The following is a 26,368-nucleotide window of genomic DNA, read 5'->3' on the forward strand; positions in this document are numbered from 1 at the left end:
TCTCCCTGCCCACCTGCAGCTGCCTGGGAGTTTCCCATGATAATGGGGTACATCAACCTGAGCTCCATTTGGCCTTGATGAGCCCAAGACTCGCAGCTGTGAGATAACAACTGAATTCAATAGTTTCTTTTTTCTTCCCCCTATAAAACAGCCCCTTCTTCCCTAGGACCCCGGAATCGGGCCATTTGCAGCATGGCTTCCTCTCCATTTGCTAGTTCCCTCAATAAACTTCTTTTTCTCTGCTCGCTGCCTCCTTGTGGTACTCTGAGCAACACCGTTCTTACATTTACCTTATGAAAGGGTTCTGTAAGAAGCACCTATCACATATTTTGTTCCACAACAATGAAGATTTGATTCTTATTTCTGATACTTATTTACAGTCACTATAAACACTGAATTAGCAATACTGAACCACTGCTCCTAGGGGAAAAACAAGGTTGAGTTACTGTAAACCTCTGGTCACATGTTCTTCAAGTGATCAATATATATAGCTTTGTTTTATGTGTATTTCTGTGTAAAGACAGCACTAAAGCACTATGCTAGGGAACTATTTTTAGTATCAAAATCGCCAACAAAAAGCAAAAAAATGTGAAAAATGTAGCACTATGTAGACTGAGAAAAGTCACTTGTTCACAGTACGAGAGAAGAAACAAGGGAACAGCAAAGCTGAGATTGTGTGCCTTGGGCAAACCAAATTTTTCGTCCCCTCTGCACATGTCCATGATAACGCTGTTGAGTACTGACTTCGGGGTTATAAATGAATTTTAGCAAGCAGGCAAATATGCAAATACAGATTGTGAATAATGAGGATGAACTGCATATGAGACAAAGATTTCAGTGCAGTCTCTCATTTGATTGCCACCAAAACAAAGAAATCTGGAAAGCATAAGAAATACTATTCAGTTACTATGCAAACAAAGAGCTTTGGACTAGAGTGCTTCAGGAAGGATGATGTCTGAGGCTTTCATAAGTTGTTACTGTTAAAAAATGTAACTTCCTACCTGATATATTCTAAAAGGGATGTAACGAAATCCACTTTCTTCTGCAGGATATTCCATGAGTTTCCGATTGATGGCCCAAAACTGGTCAAATCTGTCTGTAATGATAAATTATTAATAATGAACATTTTAATTTAATACTTCACATGAAGAGATGAAAACTGTTAAACTTCTACCTCTCAGAAGTTCTTGAAAGGGCAACACTTGTATGCTGTTTTTTTTCTTAAACTTATGCTTCTTTAACTAAATATAAAGCAAGAAAAAAATTAATTTTACATTATTGCTTCTTCTTCCTAGATAATTCACAGACATTTTTTTCTCATAAGAGAAAACCTAAACAGATTATGACTACATGTGTTATCAAGGCAAAAAACACCAGACAGGGATGAATGTCTTGATTTCCTTTATTCTACTCCTACTGTCTAAACTATAAAGGAAACAGTTTCAAGTGCCCTAAATTTTAACCAGAATTTGCTTAAAGAAACAAAGTAAAGTAACAAACACAGTAAATATTAAATAGCAAAAAACAAAAGAAACAAAAAACACCCCAGATAAAATTACAGGAAATGCTTTGAAAGAAATGTGAACAAATATCAACTGACTGCTTAAACACCTTTTAAAAATTTTTTCAGGTTTAATTTTTTTAAAAACCCACTTCACATACCATAAAATTCATCCTTTTAAAATGAACAACTGGATGCTTTTTAAGTGTATTCAGAGTTGAGCAACCACTGCCAACACCTAATTTCAGAATATTTGAATCATCCTCAAATGAAATCTGTACCCGAAATCTGTACCCATTAATAGTTACTTCCTTTCCCCCTCCTCCACCCCCTGGAAATCACTAATCTCAACCCTATTCCAGAAATGTCATATAAATAGAATCATACAATATGTGGCCTTTTGCATCTGTTCTCTCTCTCTTTTTCAGACTACATTTTCAAGTTTCAGTCATGCTGTAGCATGTATCAGAACTTGATTAGTTTTTATGGCCAAATAGTATTTAATTGCATGGAGATATCACATTTTGTTTACCCATTCATCAGTTCATGGAACACTTGGGTTGTTTCCACTTGTTACTATGAACATTCATGTATAAGTTCTTGTGTGGATGCACATTTTGTATATATACCTAGGAGTGGAATAGTTGAGTTATATGGTAACTGTTTAACTGCCATATGGTAATTATGTCTTGGGGAATTGCCAAAGTGTTTTTCAAAGAAGCAGCACCAATTTACATTCCTATCAGAAATGAATAAAGGTTCCAATTTGTCCACATCCATGCCAACACCTGTTATTGTCCATCTTTTCTATTATAGTCATCCCTAGTGGGTGTGACGTGGTTATCTCGTTAGGGTTTTGATTTCATTTCCCAAGGATTAATTATACTGAGCATCTTGTCATTTTATTACTGGTCATTTATATATCTTCTGGGAGCACTGTCTATCAAGTCTTCTGCCCCTCCCCCTTTTTATTAGTGTATAAGAGTTCCTTATGTATTCTGGATATAAATCCTTTATCTGATAAAAGATAAGCAAATATTTTTCCCCATTCTGTGCATTGTTTTATAACTCCTTAACTCACCCAGAATTCTACCTTAAAATAAATTATTTTTTTCTCAGAATCAAATCTCTGTAAAGCATAGAACAGCTCCAGAATTTCAGATCAATTTGGTATTAAAGCACATTTGCTACTACAATACTAGATCTGCCTAAATCCAATTACCTGGCAATCTATCCATTCTCCTTAGGCCATCAAAATCATATAAAATAAAGTTTAATTGTTTCTTTTTATACCCCTGTCGTAGAAGACTGTGGCTCTAGGCCTTCTCTATACTCATCCTCCACTCCAAGCTGGGGAAAGGCTGATACACTAAAACCGGTAGGACAGGGAATTTAGAATCCAACTGTTTAGTACAATTTCACAAATGACAACTAAGGTCCAGATTGTTATGAATTTAATTCAGAAACAAGACCAGACTCTTGGTCTTCTGATTCAAAGTCAACAACCGTTTCAACAGTTGCAACCACAAAACTGCATCTTAATATTAAGAAGAGCCTGTCTGACCACAATTCTTTCATATATGAATCAATTATTCTTTCAATGCTTTCTTACTCACTGCCTCATCATTAATGATCTCTAGCACCTGGCTACAATGCATAATATATGTTCTAGAGTCAAAAAATGAATAACAATATTATGTATAAAACTTTTCATTGTAAGTTCTGGGTTCTAATCCTAGGTCTGCAACTAAATAGCTAGGTGATCAGAAACAAATAACTGAAAAGTCTACCCTGATTCACTTACAGATGAAATCAAGGTGTTAGACTGCATAGCTTCTAATGTCTCTTCTAAAAATAAAATTTTTGTAATTATATAAGACACTCTCTTTATTAAAATAAAACTTGTTAAAAATCACAAGGAAAACTTCATAAAATGAAAGATTTATACTGTTTCTAACAGGCAAAAAAAAAAAAAAAGAAGAAAGAAAGAAAACGTGGACTAAGGCAGTGGTTCTTAACCAGATAAGACTTTGTTCTCCAGTAGGTCTGGAGACATTTTTGGTTGTCGCAATTACATACGTGTGTGTTACTATCATCTGGGGGTGCTGCTAAACACCATACAATGCATAGGACATCTCCAAACAACCAAAAATTACCTGACTCAAAGTGTCAACAGGGAAGAAAATCAAATAGAAACATACAATAAAAAGTACAGAAAGGTTATTAGTAAAAGTTTTTACATACCTATGTGGCAAAAAAACAAAAACAAAAACACCTGGAAAAAGCATTATTGTGCACATTATCAATTTAACGACTCAACTTCAAATTCACCCTTCAGTATATGTGCTGCCACAATTTCTTTAAGCATCTCTATTGTGACAAGCACATTAAGCTTTCTCAGTATAAAGATGCTGAAAGGACAATGCAGGATAAGGGGCTCCTGACTGTATAGGGATACTGAAGGCCTCTTGTCCTTTTCAGCAACCTTATTTCCTATAGAGGCCCAGAGAAGTGGCTTGCCTGTGGTTTCCCACAGAGCTACCACTTGCTCTCAACACCCATGACACCTGGTACTGGTGGCCTACAGTCCACATTGTCCCAATTGCCCAGTGACTACAGACCAACTCTTATCAGGGCAAAATAGTAAATTTTCCTAATAATCCAGTGGAGTGAACTTGACCTTCTCCAACAAGTTCTAAACCCATCCTTGGAAAGGGGCTCTTTGTAAATGTGATCTCCCTCTCCTGGCCATAAGGTACCATATACAGTGATATTTTTGTAACTATTTTATCAGGGTTTAATATATCATTATATAAAACTTACCCTGTTTAACTCTCTGTGTGGTTTGTATCTCTAGACTGAATCCAGTCTGATACAACTATGTTTAAAAGGACTAAAGACTTAATAAAAAGTCTGTATTAATTAATATTAGCTTTTAATCTTCTTATAAAAATGTTATGTTCTTACATATAAAAGTAGGCATTTCCTCAACAAGTACAAAAAAAAAATACTCTAACCAAGAATAATCTTTTATAAGTCAAAGTTATTAACAAGAAAGACACAAACAGAAGGAATTAAAACAAAATCAGTGTTGAATTGGAATGTATAACCAAATGTCTTTCACACTGGATTTTGTAACATTAGTATCTCTTCTATCCCCTAGTCAATAATTTAAATTGGTTATTTATTAGTCATAGAACAGTACTGACAAGTAAAAGCAGCATGATGGTTTTAGTTGTTCATTTTTTACCTATAAACGTAGGTAAATATACATCAATTTCAACAACTTTCAAATTAATCTAGTTCTAATTCTAAAACAATAAACAAAAAACTAAGAAGGAGAAAATTAAAACTATCAGCAACTTAACATATTCAAAAAATGGAAGAAGAGAGCTTACACACTTCTACTTCTTGTCAGAGCTATTAATAATGTGACTAATGAGTTGGTTTCTATTTTTTAAACTTGACATTGATTTAGGAAGGCTACCATATCAAGGATAACAAAATTGAAGGACTGTCCTATAAAAAGTTAATTATTTAAAATAAAAAGATATTAAAAAGGGAATTCTTTGAAACTCTGGTGGACACCAAATTTTTCTCACTCTCTATTGATTAAGCTTTCATACTGGTCTTGGAAGTTTTAAAAAAAATCCAGAAGAAAAATTTAAATCAAAGATCTCTCTAAGAAGTATATAAAAAAATAAAATTGATTACATGTTATTCTTTATTCCTCACCTGGAAAAAACTGAAGGAAAAAAGTGGCGATTTTAAAGGATGTATCTATCCTTTCCCTTGAGTTTTATGAGATAAGAACTGAGGGTAAAAGAATTTTTAACATTCTCACACCCCAAATAACGGATAGGTGACATAGAGGACATGTATAGAACTGCTACTTAGCCACATTCAGTAATGTCTTGTCACTGGCTGAAACCCTCAAACTATAGATCAGGGGTAAAATGGCCTCCACATGCAAACACTATCCACTTTCTGCTTTTAAAGTCTGTGATGTCATAAAGAACAGATTTACAACACCCCAAAAGTATCAGATCATGATAGCACATAAAAAACAAACTTGAAGCTTTTCTTTTAAGAGAAAAGCAAATGGTTGAAAATTACAATGAAGGGAACGCCCTCTTCACAAAATTTGCATTTATCAACATTATTCAAATCACTGCAAGTAGTTGTGTAATATACATAGGATTTTGACCTGAAGCTTTCAAAATATGTAACAGGCAGTATATCCAACTACAGGCCTATCTGGATTAGTTTCTTCATATGTAATATGCTAAATATCGTTGAAAAGCAAAATAGGAAGGAAAAAAAGAAATAGTAAGTACTGGTCAGGTGCCTAATGCAGGTACGTTTAAAAGGTGACCTATATCTTGACACTCACTTGTCTTCTGAGTCAAATCAAATGAAGAGAACCTTATGTTAATAGGACGGTGAGGCTGAACCATGGCAAGAAGCATTCTCTCTGACAGCACATCCACTGGTGCTTAGATGCTGCTCTACAGAACTGCACTCGTACATATTCTATAAGCCCTTCTGTTTGAGGTTTAAGGTTACAGGAAGATATATCTTTGAGGAGACCCTAACCAAAGCAAAGATGCCTTGAAAGGCTTCAAGGCCCCCTGAAAATTCATCATGAAAACAGAAGTAGGCAGAATCAGCATTAAGGCCGGGAGGAGTGCCAATCCTGGAGAAGGCTAATCCCTACATCCTGTTCATAAACACTCATCTTGGAGTAGGACTGCCCCCTGGGGAACTGGCTGTTTGAGTGACTCAAAAGAGAAATTAAACCTACACCCCAGGAAAATTTTGACATGGACTATCAGTTTCAGAATAAAACATTTATTTACTCCTTTTCCCTACAGAAGTGGTGCTGTAAATCTGGAAAACTGGCATCAAGGAGAGTAATCAATATATATATATTTAGAGTGCAATCAATTCTCTCTGCATTCACTACTACAACTTTCATCTCTCAACTGAACCACTGCGCAGCCTCCTAATTGGTCTCTGCCCTTCCACTTGTATCTCTGCTACACAGCATCCAGAATGTGTTTTTAAAACACTAATTGAATTATATTGTATGAATATATTTCCAAACACTTTTCTAATGGGTCCTAAGGAATAATGCTTTATGATGTACTTTAACAATATGGTTATTTAAAGTTTAGTACTAAAATCATGATTTAAAAAAACAATCTACTGCACCTCCTATTGCCCGCAACTGGGGCACATTGTTCCCTGTCCAAAATCTCACACAAGCAACCAGTGTCAGTAATAAAGTATTTTCATGCCAGGAAGCAGGTTCTTCTTAGCTGCCTCTCATCCTCTTGGAATGCAGTGTTTCCTACGTTCATTTCAGATCCCACTGCCTACCAATCTGCTTGCTTACTAAGCTCCAAGTCACCCTGTTTTTCTGTTCTGTCCCTAGAAAATACCAAGTTCACTGCCCTATCACAGTTTTAGCAGCTTGAAGTCCCTACTTTTCTAATCTTCACATAGCCGCTTCTTTCTCATCATTCGTCTTCGAAAGTGTCACCTCCTCAGATTTCCCTCATAATTCCAGCTAAAGCATTATTCTATTTTCTTCTAAATACTTATAATTATTTAAAATTACTGTATTGTTTAATTATTAACTGTTTCTCTCTCCAAATTAAAATATAAGTTGCATGAGGACAAGGTATTTGTTTTTAGTCCTATTAAGTTCCTGGCACAATGTACATGTTCAATGAACTTGTGTTATATGACCAAATAAATGAATGACTGATTTAGGCAAATGGGGAAAAGAAGAAATAGTCCCAAATGTAGCACCGCACAGCATAGTGGAAAAAGCCACTCTGAAGCCACACTGTCTGGGTTTGCTGCCATTTACCCTGCGGAGGATGCAGTAAAAAAAATAAAAAATTACAGTGCAGGTTGCATGTATCTGGGAGATGCATTCATTACTAGTATGTGATGAAATGCAAAAAAATAAAATAAAAATAAAAACACTGAAAAAACCATTACTGCAAGTTACATCTTTAATGTATTCCAATAGTCAATCCAACAACTGACTTTATTTTTTAAGTAGACAGAATTCAATTACTGTATTCCAACAATTAAGAAAAGTTTATTTCAATTTTATTTTGAAATTGGGCTAGTAAGAACATAAAAGAGATTCAGAATTCAAAAATTTCACAGTGTAAAACAACAAAAAACAACCCAGCTTATTCTATGTGCTCATGTTAACAATAAAAAAAGGATTATTTTAAATTATACTGTAGTCTTCACTTACTCTATAAGACAATCTGTAAAAAGTATCACGTTTGCCAAAAAAAGATTTACATAGCTGAAGGACATTGGCAGGCCAAGACTAATTAACTAATGTATTCCTGTGTAAATTACCTATAGATTTATAACCAATAGTCTGATTTATTACCATTCAAAACTACTAGTGTAAATTGAGAAAATGTTTTTCCACTTAAGCTAAATTACAGCTTATCACTTCCCTTAATTTAGTCAGGCAGAAACAAATGTAAGGAATAGTCAAGCTCATTTTCACTCACTCAGAGAGCACTCCAAAGTCACAAGACAAAAACAAAAATCTATTCTAGTTTTTGAAAGGTTGACAGAGAAATAGATATTCCACTACGTTCACTATGTCTTTACAGTTTTCTGCACAGGATATTGTCTCTACTAATACAAATCACTCACACTTCTGATGAGAAAATGTAAATGAGAAATCCTACTAATAATTATTCATTGACAAATAAAATCCTTTTAAAAAGACTGGAGGCACCAGTGGTCACTGGAAATGCAGTAAGTAATGCAACATTTTTCAGCATTAGGCGCTCACTTAGATCACCTTGAAGAGCTTTAAAAAAATACTAATGTCAGGTTCCTACTCTAGACCAATTATTTTAGATTCCCTGGCAACTGTGTTTTGGGAAGCTCCAAGAAAATTCTAATACGTAGCCAGAGTTAACAACCTGCAGATGTAAAAAATATACTCTCACTTTTGAATCAGAGTTCTACGTTCAAGTCCTGATCCCACCTCCTACTAGCTCTGTGAGCTCATTTTCAAAGTTGATAATGTTTATCTGATTCTGAGGAATCACTGAGATAATGTACATAAAAGTATCCATGTCTGGTACATCACAGAAATTTAATAAGTGTAATATAATTCCAGGTAAATTCTGTTCTATTTCAACTCCATCTAACCTGTCTGTGGTGGCTACAGGAAAAATAGCTCTTTTTAAAAAGTTCCCAATTTGCGAACAGTTCATATTATGAATACCCAGTTTAATTCTGGGCAAGGAAGCAAAAAGAAAGAATAAAACAGCTCACAGAAGGAAAAGTGTGCTCAAACAAGTTTTTACTTTATAGGATCTGCACACAGTTAAATCTATCAAACATTATGCTCCTATTACATACTGAATTGAGTACTGAGAGGTCTAAAGAATTAAAAAATAAAATAAAATAAAACATACACAGCAGGCTTTTTCCTTCACTCAATATGTAGCGGGGGAAACCAAATTGACATATATAAAATTATCCCAAGTTTTAACAGGTCTAATTGGTCCTAAATCTTGAAATTAGTAGTGCTTGATGGTTGAAGTCCTCCCCAACCTGCCCCCCATGTTCTCAAATGCAGGTGACTAAATGACAGACACTAAAAAGCATGTTAAAGGTTAGGCTGGTAAACAAGTGCTACTAAACAGAACAACAGTGATGTGATGCTAGAGTAAAAAGTCATGGATTCTGATTGTAATAGGACCTCAGAGATCATTTTCATTAACAATAACATACCTAACAGAATTTAGCCATTTTTAAAACCCAGTATGAGTTTTACATTGATTTTCACAGTGTTTTATATAGGCGGAAACTGCAATTCAAAGCAGGTAGATGATGTGCCTGAGGTCATTGAGCCAGCAGACCTCCAGGGATGCTACCATAACACAGAACACTTTTAGTTCCATTTCTATAAATAAAAACACTACTTGCTTGGTAAAGCTCCAAGTTCAGTCAATTCAATAACCTATGATTAACAAGAATCTGGGAAACCATTAATGAATGGAGTGTTCATATTATCAAAAATTCCAGTTTTATACTTCAAAATTCATGGTAGTGTTAGGTATAATAGCGAGGGAAACCCAAGTTTTGCCATCCCCAAACTTTGCCTTTTGGGATATTAATTTTAAACTGGTTATTAAGAAACAAGACTCAGAAAGAACCTTTGACTCCCTTTCCTTTCCTGCCCAAGAGATTCAGATGGCAAGGCCAGGTGCAGGAAAAACAACTTAGCACCTTATACCATTAGACAGGCAGGCTCCAGGCAGTGGCCTAGTTGCTAGATGCTCACTCCCATGTCCCATTGGTTCTGGGTTGCCCAGCAAGAATCCATCTGCCACCATGGTCCTGCTCTCCCTTGGCTACCCGTAAATCGCCTGTTCCTTTGAAATCTCAGACCCCTGCCCCTTTCCTCCTTTGTCCATAGTGGCATATAAACCTCAACTGACCAATGCATTTGGGGGGGTTTCATTTTTATATGGCATCCCTAATTGTACATTCATGTAATAAACTTCTGTTAACCTGTCTCAGTTAATTTGATTACTGGCCCAGCTAGAGGAACTTAAAAGGTGGGAAAAAAAGTAATGTTTTAGTGACCACAGTAATTTAACTAATTTCATCTTCTTTGGCATTATACATGACAAAACTGAACAGTTAGCAGTCACTGCTGCAGAAATAATATTTGCTTCAACACCTTCACTAAGTCATTTTTTTTTAAACTCTTGATTCTTTAAAAAAATGATTTTATTTATTTTTAGAGAGAGGGGAAGGGAGGGAAAAGAGGGAGAGAAACATCAATGTGTGGTTGCCTCTTGTGTGCCCCCAAATGGGGAGCTGGCCTGCAACCCAGGCATGTTCCCTGACTGGGAATCAAACTGGCAACCCTTTGGTTCACAGGCCAGCGCTCAATCACTGAGCCACACCAGCCAGGGCTAAGTCATAATTTTTCAATGAGAACCAGGGAAAACGCACTATGATAACCAACTGAAAATAACACTCAATTAGGAACTACCTCTTAAAAGAATACAAGGACAAACTTCTGGCCAAGATGGAGGCCTAGACTGACAAGCTCCATCTCCCTCCACAACTGAGAAGGAAAACCAGAAATAACCAGAAGTTCCAGAAAATAAAGCTACATGGAAGTCCAACGTATGAAGTTATAAAGAAGCGGTGCTCCTCAGAACGGGTAGGAGGGGCGAAGCCGGGGCGGAAAGGTCAAGCTGTGCTGGTGGTGGCAGCTGCAGTGACGGCAAACACAGACACCCATATTTAAGGGGAGGCGAGAAGCACCTGGGGAGCACTCCCAGCTACAGACCAAGCCTGTCAGCTTGCAATTCCAACGCTGGGGAAGGCAGACCCCAATTGCCTTGAACTGTGAGGGCTGGAGGGCGTGGGGACGGAGGAGGAGGATCTCGGTCTCTCAGCGGAGAGTAACGGCAGGAATCCATCTTGGACCCCTGCCCCCACACAAAACACCACAGTGTGGTGAGAAGGGTTGCCTGGTAGTGACAAGTGCACGGAGCTCCACCCCCTATAGTGCAGGAGGTGTGAATTAGCCCCGCCCAGGAAGCAAAGGTAAACACAAAACTGTCAGAATGGCAGAGATCATGATAGAGATCCTGGTAATACAGCTGACCAGCCAGCAAATATCTAATCTAATGGATCAGCAGATAGGAAATCTTTCTGAGGCTCAGTTCAGAGCTTTATACGAATGCTTACAGACCCAACATCAGATCTTAACTAAGACGGGGAAGGAATGAAGGCTGGTCCTGCTGAAATGAATGAAAACACATACAAAACTAGTGGTGAGGGAAAGAAAACCAGGGATCAAATCAACAAGTCAGAACATAGGGAAGGAACAAACAGTCAACCAGTGCAGAAAGAGGAATGAAAAGTGAGGAAAATGAAGAAAGGCTCAGAAACCTATGGGACAGCTATAAGCGGGCCAACATCTGAATCATCGGGTTGCCAGAAGGTTAAGAAGAAGAACTAGAAATTGAAAAAGTATGTGAAAAAATAATGAAGCAGAACTTGCCTAACTTGGGGAAGGACATAGACTTACAGGTCCAGGAAGCACAGAGAGCTCCAAAAAGAACTGGACCCAGGGAGAACCCCACCAAGATACATTATAATCAAAATGTCAAAAATTAAGGATAAAGAGAGAATCTTAAAAGCAGCAAGAGAAGAAGAGAATTACGTACAAAGGGGTCCCGATAAGATTATCAGCTGATTTCTCAAGAGAAACTCTGCAGGCAAGAAGGGACTGGCAAGAAATATTCAAAGTAATGAAAAGCAAAAACCTACAACCATGATTACTCTATTCAGCGAAGCTGTCATTCAGGATAGAAGGGCAGAGAAAGTGCTTCCAGGACAAAGTAAAACTGAAGGAGTTCATTAGATCCAAACCACTGTTATATGAGATGTTAAAGGGACTTGTTTAGGAGAAAGAGGATCAAAACTATGAACATTAAAATGAAAACTGTATCACAACAACCAACAACAGAAGCTAGGGAATCAAAACAAAGGCAAACTAAGTAGGCAACGAGAGTAGGAAAAGAATTATAGGCATGGGGGAAATTATGGGGGGAGGTCAGCTGGGAGGGGAAAGGGGGGAAAGGCAGGAGCTGGTACAGGAATTAAGAAGCATAGTAGGAGGAAGTAGAGTAGATAGGAAGATGTTGAGAAGAACTATATGCACAACCAATGGGCATGGACTAAGGGGGGGGAACAACTGGAGGGGGGTCATTAGGTGGAGGGGAACAAAGGGAAAAGAAATTGGGACAACCGTAACAGCATAATCAATAAAGTATATTTTTAAAAAAAGGAATACAAGGACAATGATGAGTGAAACTGAAATATCATAGTTCAAAATTTAGCCACTACGATTATTGAGGTGTTATTTTAACAACTCATTCATTGCCAAAACAAAGTTGATTCTTAAAATTATACACATACCTCAAAAAATAGGGCCCACTGAATATTTTATAAACTACACTTTGAGTTTATTTTGAGCTAAATATTACTTAGTGATAAGTGATACACAAAATGTATTCTATAAGGCACAAAAATTTAATCAGGATTTCCAGGAATTCTAACAATAAAAAGAAATTATTAAAATTTGAAATTATTCTACCCATATTTCTCAACTTATTCACTTACAATTCAAAATATCTGAGTCTTACACAGTCTGTTTTTGAGTGTATAATAACATTCTTTGAGTGTAACATCATTAATTTGACAGATAAAAATATTGGGATGAAAACTTCTTAATGTAAAGCTTTTCCCTTTAACAAACCTATGAGAAAACCTAAGATGTATAGGAACAAAAACAAGAAGATATAGAAAAACAGCCACAGAATCTTGAAGTTTAGTTTTGAGTGTGGCTTATGGTAACCTGAAACAAAGTGAAATCTTGTTGATTAAATCTTTTATGGAAATTAACTCCAATTAAAAATACTTTGAGATATTTTCATTTACTTTTCATGATAGAAATAAACTATGTGTAAAACAAAACAAAACAAACAAACAAACAAAAAAGCCAGGGAATCAAGAATAGTCTAAATCCTAAATGGACCCTGTAGGAAGAAATTTTTAAGTAGAAAGCCACTTTGAAGATAAAAATCAGTACTTGACTGAACACACTGCATCTTAGATGAACAAATGTACTTATTTTGTATTTATTTTTTTTAATGGGCTGTTTTTTAGTGTTTGGGTTAAAATCTTGAAGCTCTCAGAATGCTAATTAAAAACTGGCATAGTTTAATATTTAAATGCTATTTTTACATAAAAGAATTTCTGAATCTTCTATAGTTTTTAAAGCAATGAGACATGCAATGAATAATAATAAATTAGCACTATTATTGAACTGCACTTACTTCTTTGGTTCAGGAAAAGACATCACTAATACAGAGAATTCTGACATCCAGAACCCATTGTGACAGCCACTAAATCAGGACAGGTCTGCACAGGCAGAGATGGAGTAAACAGAAATGTCACAGAGATAGGACAGAAGAGTGGGAGAGGAGAGGCTTGAAATTCTGAAATTCTCAATAAAGTAATTTCCATGTCTTCGTTAAAAAGTACGTGACATAGGTCCTGGAAACAGGTCATACACTGGCTAGACTGTTGAGTTAATATGTTCACCTGGCCATCCAGACCCTAGAAAGATAATGAAGGAATCGGTCAGAGACTAGATGAATTTAAATGAAAGGTAAGAGAGACAGAAGTGTTATTAATACATGCAAAACTAGATCAAATGCCACAAGGAAAGCTAGAGAGGGAGATGAAAGGAAGCAAAAGAAGGAAAGAAAAAAAAAAAAAAAAAGACACCTGTTACTCCGAAAATGTAAGCACAATTGGTCCTACTGAAATCATAGCATACTATTGATTCATTTGCCATTTAGTAGTCACCTCAACAAAAATAAAATAATCCCCATCACACAGAAACAATTATGGCTAAGTTTACATATAAGAAATAATTAACTGGTTAAAATAACTGTTTAATTTGTTTATATGCCAAATTCCTTTTGTTTAAACAATATAGTTCCAAATATAGTCTAAATGAGTCATCATAGTAACTGAACGTACTAGTTCTCAAGGCTGAGCTGGTGAAACAGATGAGAAACTTCATAAATGGGTTGGCTCAGGCTTTACACTTTCAAAAATATCTTACAAGGTTGTTGAGATAACAGTAATAATTCATGTGAAATGCCTAGGATAGACACTGGGGATCCAGTATGCAGTTACTGTTACTCTAAAGGAAAAGTAGTTTTATCTATTAACTCTACACCACCTCTCTCCAGAGCAGTGGTTCTCAAATGTGATGATCCTGCTTGAGGAAATATTTGGCAATGTCTGGAGACATTTTTAATGTCATGATTGAGAGTGGGGTGTAGTGTGCTACTGGCCTCTAGTAAGTGGGTGGAGCACAGGAATGCTGCCAAATATCCCGCAGTGCATAGGACAGCCCCATCTCTACCCCAGCGTTCAAGAATTATCCAGTCCAAAATATCTATAATGCCAAGGCTGAGAAATACGGTTCCAGAGCAGCAGTTCTCAAACTAAATTTAGCGCCCTGCAACCACCTGGAGGAGGGCTTGCTGAACCGCAGGCTGCTGGGACCCACCGCAGTCAGCCGAGAGTGCATCTCTAACCAGCTCCTAGGTAATGCCGACGCTCCTGGACTGCTGTCTACACTCTGAGAAAACTGGTCTAGGAAAAGTCACGAGGAGCTGACAGAACAAAAAAATATTAGGAAAGTAAATACACTTCGGTTATTCTCCTTCTTAAGGAGAATCATGAAATTAAGTTTTGAAACAAAGCATTCATTCAAAAACAAAATAAGTTAAACTATGTATATATACATCAGCACAGGTCTTGGCAATGATTTTCTGCATCAGACACCAACGGCAAAAGCAAGAAAAGCAAAAAATAAACAAGTAGGATTACATCAAACTAAAAAGCTTCTGCACAACAAAGGAAACCACCAACAAAACAAAAAGGCAACCAACCAAATGGGAGAAGATATTTTGCCAATAATATTTCTGATAAGGGATTAATATTCAAAATCTATAAAGAACTCATTTAACTCAACAGCAAAAAAAAAAAAAAAAAAAAGGAAAGAAAGAGCTACTCCAATTTGATTAAAATGAGATCTAAAGAGACATTTTCCCAAACAGGACATATAGATGACCAGCAGTTACATGAAGGTGCTCAACATCACTAATCATCAAGGAAATGCAAACCAAAACCACAATGAGATATAACCTCATACCTGTTAGAATAGCTATTATCAAAAAGGTAAGAATAAAAAATGTCAAGAGAGGATGTGGAGAAAAGGGAGCCCTTGTGCACTGTTGATGGGAATGTAAATTGGTACAGACCCTAGGGAAATGAGTGTGGAGGTTCCTCTAAAATTTAAAACTAGAACTACCATATGATTCAGCAATTTTACTTCTGGGTATTTACTGGAAATAGAAAATGAGAACACTAACTCAAAAACATATATATTCATTGCAGCATAACTAACAATAGCTAACATATGTAAACAACCTAGGTGCCCATTGATAAATAAATAAAGAAAATATAGTATATTTATAGAATGGAATATTATTCAGCCATTTGCGACAACAAAAATGGATCTCAGGCGCATTATGCTAAGTGAAATGAATCAAAGACAAATACTGTACGATCTCACTTGTACATGGAATCTAAGAAACAAACAAACAAAAAACAAGCTCACAGATACAGAGAACAGATTGTGGTTATCAGAGGCAGGGATGGAGGGGTGAAAGAAATGAGTAAGGGGAGTCAACAGGTACAAATTTCTGGTTATAAAATAAGTAAGTCCTGGGGACATAATGTACCACATGTTAACTATAGTTAATGATACTGTATTGTGTATCTGAAAGTTGCTGAGAGATCTTAAAAGTTCTCATTACAAGAAAAAAAAGGTTTCTAACTATGTAGGGTGATGGATGTTAACAAGACATTGTAGTGATCATTTCTGCAATATATAAAAATATTGAATCATTATGTTGTACACCTGAAATTAATATAATGTTAAATGTCAGCTATACCCGAATCTTAAAAAATTAGAATTTTTAAAAATTATGTTTGTATAAATTCAAACAGTAATGATGTTCATGACTCCCAAGACTAAAGATCACTGGTCAGACATATGTTTGTTTGTGTTTTCTCCATATAGTGTACCATATTCATAAGAAAAGTTTCTTGAACCTCCCCAAACTTAGGGAAAAAAATGAAAGTATGTTAGAAAGCATGCATTTTTAAGGTTTTTTTAAACTAAATCAAATATAAGGAAAAAATATGGTAGTCTTTTTACTGTAGATGATTTGAAATTTTGTTTAAAAGGACCTTACAAACTAAACTTTTGTATTCCTGAAACAAGTTCACTAAAAATATTTTCAATTACTCATCAGACTTTAGACTTAAGTATCGATCTAGTCATATAGATCTATAGATTTATCAACTGAATCTCATTTACAAAATGAGATTACCCACCCTTGATGAACTCTGGGACATATGACCATTCACTGTTATTAAGACTCTTCCCAATAAAGTTATGTTAGTATAATCTAAAGTATATTATGAAATTAACTGTTTAAATGTTTTCATCCAGTTTTGTTATCCATGATGTTCACTGTCAAGTATACCCAACGTACCATAAGAAGCTACGATCCAAATTATTACCAAATTTATTCACTTAAATCATGTAATTTCCAAGAGCAGTATTTCTCCAGAAGCCTCGCAAGGTACCTTTATGGTTTTATATTAAAATGCAATGCATAAACTTTTTAGACTTCCATCATTATTTTTAATTACAGAAAGTGGAATACTGAGAGATTGATTTAAAACACATCATATAATATAGTAAAATACTTGTTTGTTCCATAGTAAAACTTAACTGAATGCTTAAGCAGGTTACAAATTTGCTCTAAGTAAATTTCTCCAAGTTGTAGATCCTTGAATGCCACGCACAGCTTCAGACTTAACCTATTCACCTCATTCTACTGTAAGCAAAAACAATAACGGAAATGGCAAACTGCTGTATGCAGAAAGAAAAGCACATGATGATTAGTGGATATAAGGAATTGTCAAACATCCAGGATATTAAGGGGCTGCTCCATGTTTCACTGCCTTGTATAACTGGGAAGAGTAAAAATAAAATAAAGATGGCACTTATTGTGAAAGTAAACACGTATGAAATTAGAAGCTGTAGCATCTGATTCAAATCTGTTACTAAGCTTTCTCCATCTACTGACATACACAATACTTAGCACCTAACTCAACACATCTCCACATGAATGTCTCAGAGACATTTCAAACTTTTGACCTCAAAGCTTATGTTCTCAATTAAGCTTTGTTCCCCATCCCAAACCTATTCTCTACCTAGCTACTTCATGTCACAGTATAAAGCACCATTATCCATCTAGCTGCCCAAGTCAGAACCCAAGAATAATTCTTTCCTTTTTTTCACCCTAAATTGATATCCAATCTAACAATAGATTCCATCAATTCTACCTCTGGAAAAAAAACCCAGATTCATTGACTTTTCTCCATCTCTGCTATTGTTACTGGTACACAGTCCCTGTGCCCCAATGCATCAAAAGGCCAAAACTCCAAATATCAGAGTTTGGAGCAAGGAAAGACTTAATGATTGAGAATGCACCAACTGAGAAGACAAGACACCGAATCCTCCAATCCATCATCTGAAAATACGGAGTTGAGACTTATTTTTTGTCAGGGGAAGGGGAAATATGAAAGGCAAGAGATGACTGACAAGCATAGACACCTGGGGGCCACCAGGGATCCAAGGAAGATTTTGCAGGACGTTCCTGCAAATCTTTGATAAACATTCATTATTTTTCGTACATACTTCCTTTACTCCTTGGGTAGAGGCACCTTTTGATAAGAGACTATTTTTGTAAAACTCAAGCCACAAGAGGAATTCCTCTAATGACCTGCATGTCTATATGCAAGACCAAGTAGACGCTATTAACTTGAAAGCCAGAACAAAGCAGGCTTGGACATGGAGTCAAAGAGGCCAAGCGTTTCATTGTTACACTATTTTCATCCTAAAAGCCGCCATCATCTTATTCCTGAGCCTTCTACTACAGCCTGATCATCTCCACTCTTGGCTCCCTCTTTCATTCTCCATTCAGCAGCCAAGGTATTCTTAACTCACATTCTACATCATCACTCTTACAGGGCTGAGTCCCAGAATCTCCTCTCTTTTAGTCATCTTTCTACTGCAACACCACATATTTCTGCCAAGTTATCGATTACTTTCCACCTAAGTCCCACTTAAAAGGGCCAGGAAGAAAAGGGTGGGAAGTGGGGCAGAGGGGAAAAAGAGAGGGTGGAGGGGGGAGAAAGGGAAAAAGAGAGAAATTATGAACATTAATTATTCTTACAAGAGATCCTTTTAGAGTAAATTGAGAATAATTATCAGAATTCAGGTATATGTGACTACCATTTTATAGTCCTTGAATTTGAGTCTTGTGAGGTTTGAACACCTTCACATTTATAAGGAAACACCAGCTTGCAGAGAAAAGTGACCTGCTACGGCCACACAACCGATAAGAGCTGGCAAGTAAAGATCAGGTCCAATGCTCTTCTCTGAGCAACAGATTCTCAGTCAAATATTTATTCTACTATATGCAGCTGATGAAAACAAAGCAATGTAATTACAACCCAAAGAGCTCGAACCATTGTATTTATCTTTTACATAACCTACCAAACAAAACTTTCAAAATGTTACAACTTGTTATAAAAATCATCTTTAATCACTATGTCCTTTTAAAAATCAGTTTTAAGTTAGAATGGCACACTAACAAATAATTTCTTTCAAACATTACTTAGCTCAAAGAGATTAACCACACTTTAAAAAGAATGTATATATTCAATGTATTTAGCAGTCAAAACTTGCATTTACTTGAAGGTCTACGGAATTTATTTAATGCCATCTTTTCTTTTTTAACATATACAGAAAATTAAGGCTGAAAACTAACTTCTACATTAAAAATATTTTTTAGAGATTTCCTAAAAATCTCTAGCTTGTAAGAAAAACAGCTTGATATTTAATAGAAAATAGCCTGCACATGTAACAACTGCCTCATAAATAATAAAAATGTTACTTTCTTTGGGGGGGGGGGACGGGCGGGTGTGCGTGCGCGCAGTCACTAACTGTTGCACAGGGAGGTTAAATACTTCTTTATCTAAAATGAAAATCCACATAAAAACACTGAAAGGCAGAGTATGTCTTAAATGAGTTTTCTTGGTTTCAAAAGCTGTTCTTATTTCTCTTTCAGAGATCTGAAAAATTAAAATTAGCATTGAAAGTATTCAAAGTTGTTTAAATCGTTGTTATGTTCTGCAGGTGCTGTTCTGAATAAATAAACTTACCATCTGCTATGTCTCAATCTTGACCAATTTGCAATTATACTAACCAAAAAATGAAATACCTTTGATGTACAAATTAATAGCACTTTATTTTAAATGGAAAAATCCTTCGACATAAAATCTATTTTGGTAAACAAATTCAAACAAGGCACTTCCTCTATTTTATACTAATATTAAGCTATTTAAAAAAAGCTATTAATATGGCTTCCTTACAATATTAGAAAGGAATAAAAGTTATTCAGTCAATATTTATTGTCTACTCTCTGCGAAAGACTAGGATACCCAAATGTGTAATACACTCTAACCAGGAGAAATTTATATTCTAGCAGAATATATAAAGTATAACTATTCCAGAGTGTGATGAACTATGGGAGCAAAAGTGCATACAAATGGACAAGGAGTCACAATAGTATGAAAACAATAGTTCTGCCTCCACTTGGCTGTAAGCTCCATGAAGACAGCATCCATTTTTGTTTAATCACTGCTGGGTGATTACTAGCTCCTAGAGCTCCTGGTATAGTGTCAGGCACATATCAGATGTTTAATATTTCCTGGCTAAAAAAAGAGGGAAGGCTTCACATAGAAGGTGACAAAAGAGATGAGCAAAAAACTTAAGTAGAAGTCGTCGGCAGCCGTCCGTCTCGAGAGACGATGGTGTAGCTTCTTAAGTGTCTATCTGCACCGCCGAGAATGGCTGTGCAGTCCAACTCGGGAGTGACACGGTATCTGTCTCCTCCCGTGTTGAATCGACATCTTGTGATGACGCTGGAGTGTCCTCTCCAGTGAAGCTGAAGCTACAGAGCCTGGGCAGGGTGATATGGAGGGTCTGCTGTTGCCCATGCAGCAGACCCCCCCTCTCTTCGCAGCTGAAGGGTCCAAGGGAAAGACGGAGTCAATACAGCTTGGCTTCAGGTGCGCCGCAGGAGTTGCCGGTGTTAACTACAACGTCAAACCGCCTTAGGGACTCCGGCTCCGGATTTTCTGTCGGGGTTTACTCCCTTAGCCTTTCCCCTGAAGAGGTATGCTGCAAGGCAGCGGAGGTTTTTTGGAGTCAGAGTTTTCCTTCTCTGATGTGCCCTGACTGGAAGATCGAACCAGCGACACTTAGCTCGCAGGCCGACGCTCAATCCACTGAGCCAAACCAGCCAGGGCTTAAGTAGAAGTAACACAGACAAAAAAGATGGGAAAGAGCATTCTACACGGAAGGAACAAATTAACTACTACTACACCCACCTTTCATCTATTTATCTTAATGTAGATAACATTTTCTACAAACAACCTTCACCGAGCCAAAAATTTCCTAAATGAATAAAGTATCAAGGTCTCTAGTATCCACAGGATACCATAATGATAGTGTATAAGCCCTATCATTATCAGTATAAACAAAACCAAACGTAATAGCTACAAAAATAATTTATGGCTAAATATAAAAATGGAACAGAATATATTTTAACCATATACCAGCTTAATGGAATTTAATAAAACTCAATTTGTAAAGTAATTATAATATTTAACTTAATATCATCAAAGGCAGTATTAGACTTAGGTATGATACATTACGTTATAGCAAGTTCTGAATGTGTGACATTTTGAGTCATGCTTTAGGTCAATAATAAACATGAGCTGTTGGTCTGGTCAACCTATGGGCTGACAAATATTTTCTAGAAGGGTCAAACACAGTAAACATTTTAGGTTGTGGGCCACATGGTCTCTGCCACAGCTATTTAATTCAGCTGTTGTAGCATGAAAGCAGACATAAACAATACAGGAATGAATGGGTGTGGCAGGGTTCTAACAAATCTTTATTTATATAAACAGGTGGCTGGCCTATGACTATCGTTTGCCAACCTTGTTATAGAGTCTCAAAGTGACTTCTTGATAATTCTTTTTATCAAGACAGTTATGCTTCCTTTCAAACACTTCCACATAAACTGTATTAGTGCTTCATTAAAGCTTCTAAAGACACCTGTAAGAGAAACAGATATTCTCTTATTTCACAGATAAATTGAAAATAAAAAAGCTGAGTGAGCTGCCCTAAAAAGCTCCTAGTAGAGCTGATCCTTAGAAATCAGGCCTTTGTCTTCACAGCCTTATAGCCACTCTCCACACCCAGCCCCAAATGCCCCAGAGGAAACATTTCAATCATTTTCAGAATTCTCTGCTGAATCCCCAAGCTCCCTATAGCTGATTCATCATATTCACAAAAGAGTTCAAGAACATACTTAAATATCCGTTTAAATTATTTACTTTAATTCAAAGCTAAATTATTCCCAAATCCCTTTTCTCTTTAGAAGATTCCTGTCTCCCATTTAGGCAATCTTCTGATTCACAAGTCTCCTAAAATATCCCTTCATCTTCAAATAGCCAGCAAGGAAAAGGGAAAAGTAAACCTTAAGGGATTGTAAATTTTTTAAATCATTTAATAAAAATTTGTGTATTCAGTAATATAAATGAGGTGAAAGGCCCAGTGCCTGCCTCTGCCATAATGTAGTTTATAAATACCAGAGGTACAAATATGATACTAAGGAGCAACTCCATGTAACTCAGGTCAATCTAAGAAACTTAAAAATGAGAAAATTTAATTTGTGGTACACAGGGTCATTAAATATGCGCCTTTTGCATATTAAAGTCAGATAATATTCAGTATTTTGTATAATGAAAGTTTAATAAATACTAAATAACTACAAACACCTCTTTGACATGGTAATAATATAGTCAAAAGATAAAAGTTGGATCACCTTTTTCAAATTAATAGTTCTCTTTTGGGGGGAGGAGACTTTCTCTTTTATTCTAATTGTTGCCATGAAAGAGAACCTTATATTGGACCAACGCCCTGTCAAAAAACAACTATGAAAGATGGATAAAATATAGGTAGCCCTTGCTTTGCTCACTAGTATGGGACTGGAAAAGTGGCCATGCAAGGTGTAAACATACAAAGTGATCTTAACAGTTAAGGGGAAAAACTACGATTGTTTTGTGATGTTTAAAAAATTGTCAAAACATAAAAAACTCTGATGGTTATACATGTATAGAAAAATGAAAAAAGTATTTAAGACTAATATTTATTTAGTACACAGAAATTTAGAACATTAGAAGCACGAAGAATTAGTGTTTTATTTCTTTGTAAAACAAAAAAACAAAAACTTAAACATGTTTGAACAGTGCTTGCTTCCTTGACATGTAACTTACAAGCAAGCATCTTTCACAAACTGTAGCTAATTGTCACATGAGTTTACATCAGTTTCTAATATATTATTATTTGCACTTTCAATGTCATGAAATATCTCTGTCCCTTTACTGTTTTTTGCCAGCCTCACTTCCTCTGGGATAATGTCATCCTTTAGTCACAACCACTTTCACATTTATGTGGAAAAGTTCACCTGCACTCATTTCCTGTGGCTGCTATCTAAACTCTCAGATGGCAGTGGTGTCACAGTCGGCTATGTCTTCTCTAATTCCATTACGTTCTAGTCAAATTTCACTTTTTCTTTCTTTACTTCATTTTCACCTTTTATGGCCAATTCCCTCTTTCGGTTATCCAGTGTGATAAAATGTTCTGTCGGTTTGTCACTGGAGACAAGGAGATAATATTACATGCTTTGTTGTCTGTGGATGAAAACAGCAGATGCATAATGACAATTCCCTGACAGATACTGAAAAAATAAATTGACTGATCACTGATCATGATGCATATGTGTTGTTATGTAATGATTTGTGGACTGAAGAGGTAGCAATAAAGTTCATACTTTATGTAATTATTCATAGTTAATATATACCATTGCAAATGAAATTTGAACCGTATTCTTGGGAAACTGGTATATTTTTCTTTTTATAATATTATATTAATTTCAGGTGTACAACACCAATAATTCAATATTTGTATATGCTACAAAATGATTACCATAAAAAGTCTAGTTACCATCAGTGATTATATAAAGTTACAAAAAAAAGTTATTTACTCTCTTGGCAACTGGGAGTAATTATTTAACTCAAACATGTTATTATTTAATTCAAACATGTTAACTAAAATCATGCATATTGGACTTCTGCAAAGCAAGAACTTCCTGTACACAGAACTGTTTGAAGGCACTGGAGGGTAATCAGTGCAGGCAAGGTTAAGGAGCTATGATCTCTTCAAAGATGAAGAATAGTACATTGCAGACTGCCCTCAGTTTTTGCTTGAGTGTGTTTTCTAAGTCCCAGCCAGGAGAGAGAATCTAAGCACCAAAGCAAGTCTTACTGTCCCAAGAAAACACAGGGCAGTATTCATGCCCTACCCAAAGGGAGGTACTTTGGTATGCAAACAGGGTATTCACATGCAATTCCAGAAGGATCATGATTAGGAGTAAGGGCACTTTTTCTGGAAGCTAAACACAGGAATTTCATACTGCCATATGTTACGGGCAAATCAATCAGTCTAATGCTGGGGAATCCCAGAAGAGAGAGATGTTGGAAGGGTACAATGTATGAAATGACTAAAGGTAGCTTCTTTGTAAAAGTTTATGCCTAAAGACTGGAATCTAAACTTGTACCACCAATCCTAAAATACAGCCAATTACTCACAGAATTATAGTTATTCCATACTTTACAAAGGGGTACTCTGAAATTTAGCACTGCTGTATTTACCATTATGTAATCCCATCCACAGCTGCTTGTGATCTTTTTTCTGCATTTCATTGATTACTTGACTTTTGTGCTTTAAAGCATCAGCTTCTTTGACACAAGACATAAAATGAGCTTCAATTGCATCCTTAGATGGACAGTGCAGAAGGTCCTTTTCTGGAAAACCCTATCAAAGGGAAAAAAAAAAAATATATATATATATAAAAGAGTATAAAATTAGCTTCTTAAAGAACTGTATCTCCCCCCATTTTCCAAAACTTTTAGTAAACCATCTCTTACCTTCCCAATACAGAGATTTTAGTACAATTCCAAATACTTTTTGAATGAACTTAAAAATTTTTAGCTATCTGGCATATTTTATACCTTTTCCAAATACTCCTTATAAGGTATGTGCATTATTGTCATTACTATTTTACATTAAAATAATCAAATCTCAGGGAGCAGATAGTCATACAGCTTGTAAGTAGTGGAGCTAGGATTAATCTGACAGATTCCCAGCTCTTAACCACTATACAATACTGTAACAGGGGTCCCCAAAAGTCCCCACAGGTTTTGGGGAAAGAGGAAGGAAATAATACAGTTTTAAGGTACTTTTCATATCTATGGAAGGCTGGTAGCTACGGTGGATGATACTCTTTTAAGATGCTTACATATCAATGACAAGGGGATAGCTGAGCCTTTCCTGAAGGAGAGAGCCACAAGGAAATGTTGCGGCAATTTGGGCTCTGGGCCACGTGGTTTAAAAGACTGCAGAGGGACCCTACCAGCTGGCTGTGAGGTCGGGTATATAAGGAGGTGCCATGTGGTTCTGGATTAAGAGCATGGAGAACACTGTGACATTGCGGGGCAAGGGGGAGAGACCTCTCCCCCAACCAGGCATGGATGGATGGGAGCTATTGGGAATGCTGATGGAGAGGACACTCTCGTAGGACTTGTGCCTTTCCTGGACTTCACCATGACCCAGCGTAAGATGGCACAAGGTTTTCTGAACTATTATGGAGGCTGATGACATCGTACCCCAGATCCTGAAGGAGAGAGCTGACAGACAAGGAATGGGGAACTGATGGGTTTCGTTTTGTCTTACAGCCTTCTGGGGAACAAGGGAAGTGCTGGGTCTCATGGGAGAACAGGGCTCTGAGCTGAAGTGCTCAGAGCACCCGCACCCCCCAGTAGGAATATTGCAAATAAAGAACTCTTTTTCTCAACACCAACTGTTGGGTCTTACACTAAGGTGCCATGTGAATGAACCCCCCTTTGCTTAGTAAAAGTATCACCTCCTCCATAACACTTAAATACTTAATGTTTACATTCAAAAGTTATTTTACAGAAAAAGACATTGCTCGATAAATCCTTCAATAAAGAGTCAAATAATAATGGTAGAAAATAGCATTTAGTCATAGCCTACTCTGTTACTATATTAATAGAAAACGTTCAATTTTTTTAAGTCACGAAAAGCTCCTAAATAATTTAAAAAGTTATAGTAGATGGTCCTCCTACTAAGAGAAAAGGCACTTGACTATCTATAGCAATTTCTCACAGTACAGTCGTTAAATGCAAATAAAGTCATATCTTCCTGTTTTCATAGAGTCTGATCTCATTGTTTCTGCTGAGTACAAGGTGAGCCGCTATAAAAACTACCCACTGGTCACAGTCACCTGGAACAGAAGGAAACAGCTGTAGACAACAGAATTGCTTCTCTAGGTACAAAGGGATCCCATTTTCATGGCACTCTTGCACTAGAGGTCCATAAAGAACTAAGGTGGATGTTTTCAGACACGGGAACATAAAAGCAAAGAAAATAAGGAAGTGAAACACTTCATAAAAATAAAAAGGCAAAGAGAGAGTATGAGAGGTAGAAAGGCAAAAGTAAAAAATGGCAGAGGATATAGGTGTCATGGATAGAGGGTCCCTGCCATAATCAACTTTACAATCAGCTGTATTTCCTTTGATTCAGCTAGATTAAGGAGATTTGTCCCGGCTTCCTGACCAAAACAAAGAATTAAATGTACAAGGTCTGTACAGAAAGTATCCAGCCATGTAATATGAAAAACAGAGACATTTATTGAAGAAGATACAAGATACAAGAAACACTGTACATCAGACAATGACACCTCAGTCCCCTTCAAAGAAGGCACCTTAGGACCTCACACAGTTCTCCCAATTGTCATCAGTTCTATTGTCTTTTCCTGAATCTCATCCAGTCTGAAATCTCTTCCCTTTCAAAGGTGATTTTAGTTTTGGAAAAAGCCAGAAGTCACAGGGCAC

At 36.4% G+C, this 26,368-nt stretch overlaps 1 protein-coding gene across 2 annotated transcripts in view; it reads right to left on the reverse strand.

Moving 5' to 3' along the window:
- The window catches only part of ATG5 (autophagy related 5), a 155,727-nt gene that overhangs the window by 92,523 nt on the left and 36,836 nt on the right, over positions 1-26,368 (reverse strand). For both annotated transcript variants that reach the window (XM_090279714.1, XM_090279712.1), the window contains exons 5-6: positions 24,107-24,269; positions 1,002-1,096 (exon numbers count right to left, since the gene is read on the reverse strand). In XM_090279714.1, the coding sequence (XP_090135840.1) occupies positions 1,002-1,096; positions 24,107-24,269 (258 nt within the window). The remainder of the gene's footprint in view (positions 1-1,001; positions 1,097-24,106; positions 24,270-26,368) is intronic.

This window comes from Furipterus horrens, unplaced genomic scaffold (assembly GCF_987537825.1).
Source record: "Furipterus horrens unplaced genomic scaffold, mFurHor1.1.pri manual_scaffold_6, whole genome shotgun sequence".
Classification (NCBI taxonomy): Eukaryota; Metazoa; Chordata; class Mammalia; order Chiroptera; family Furipteridae; genus Furipterus; species Furipterus horrens.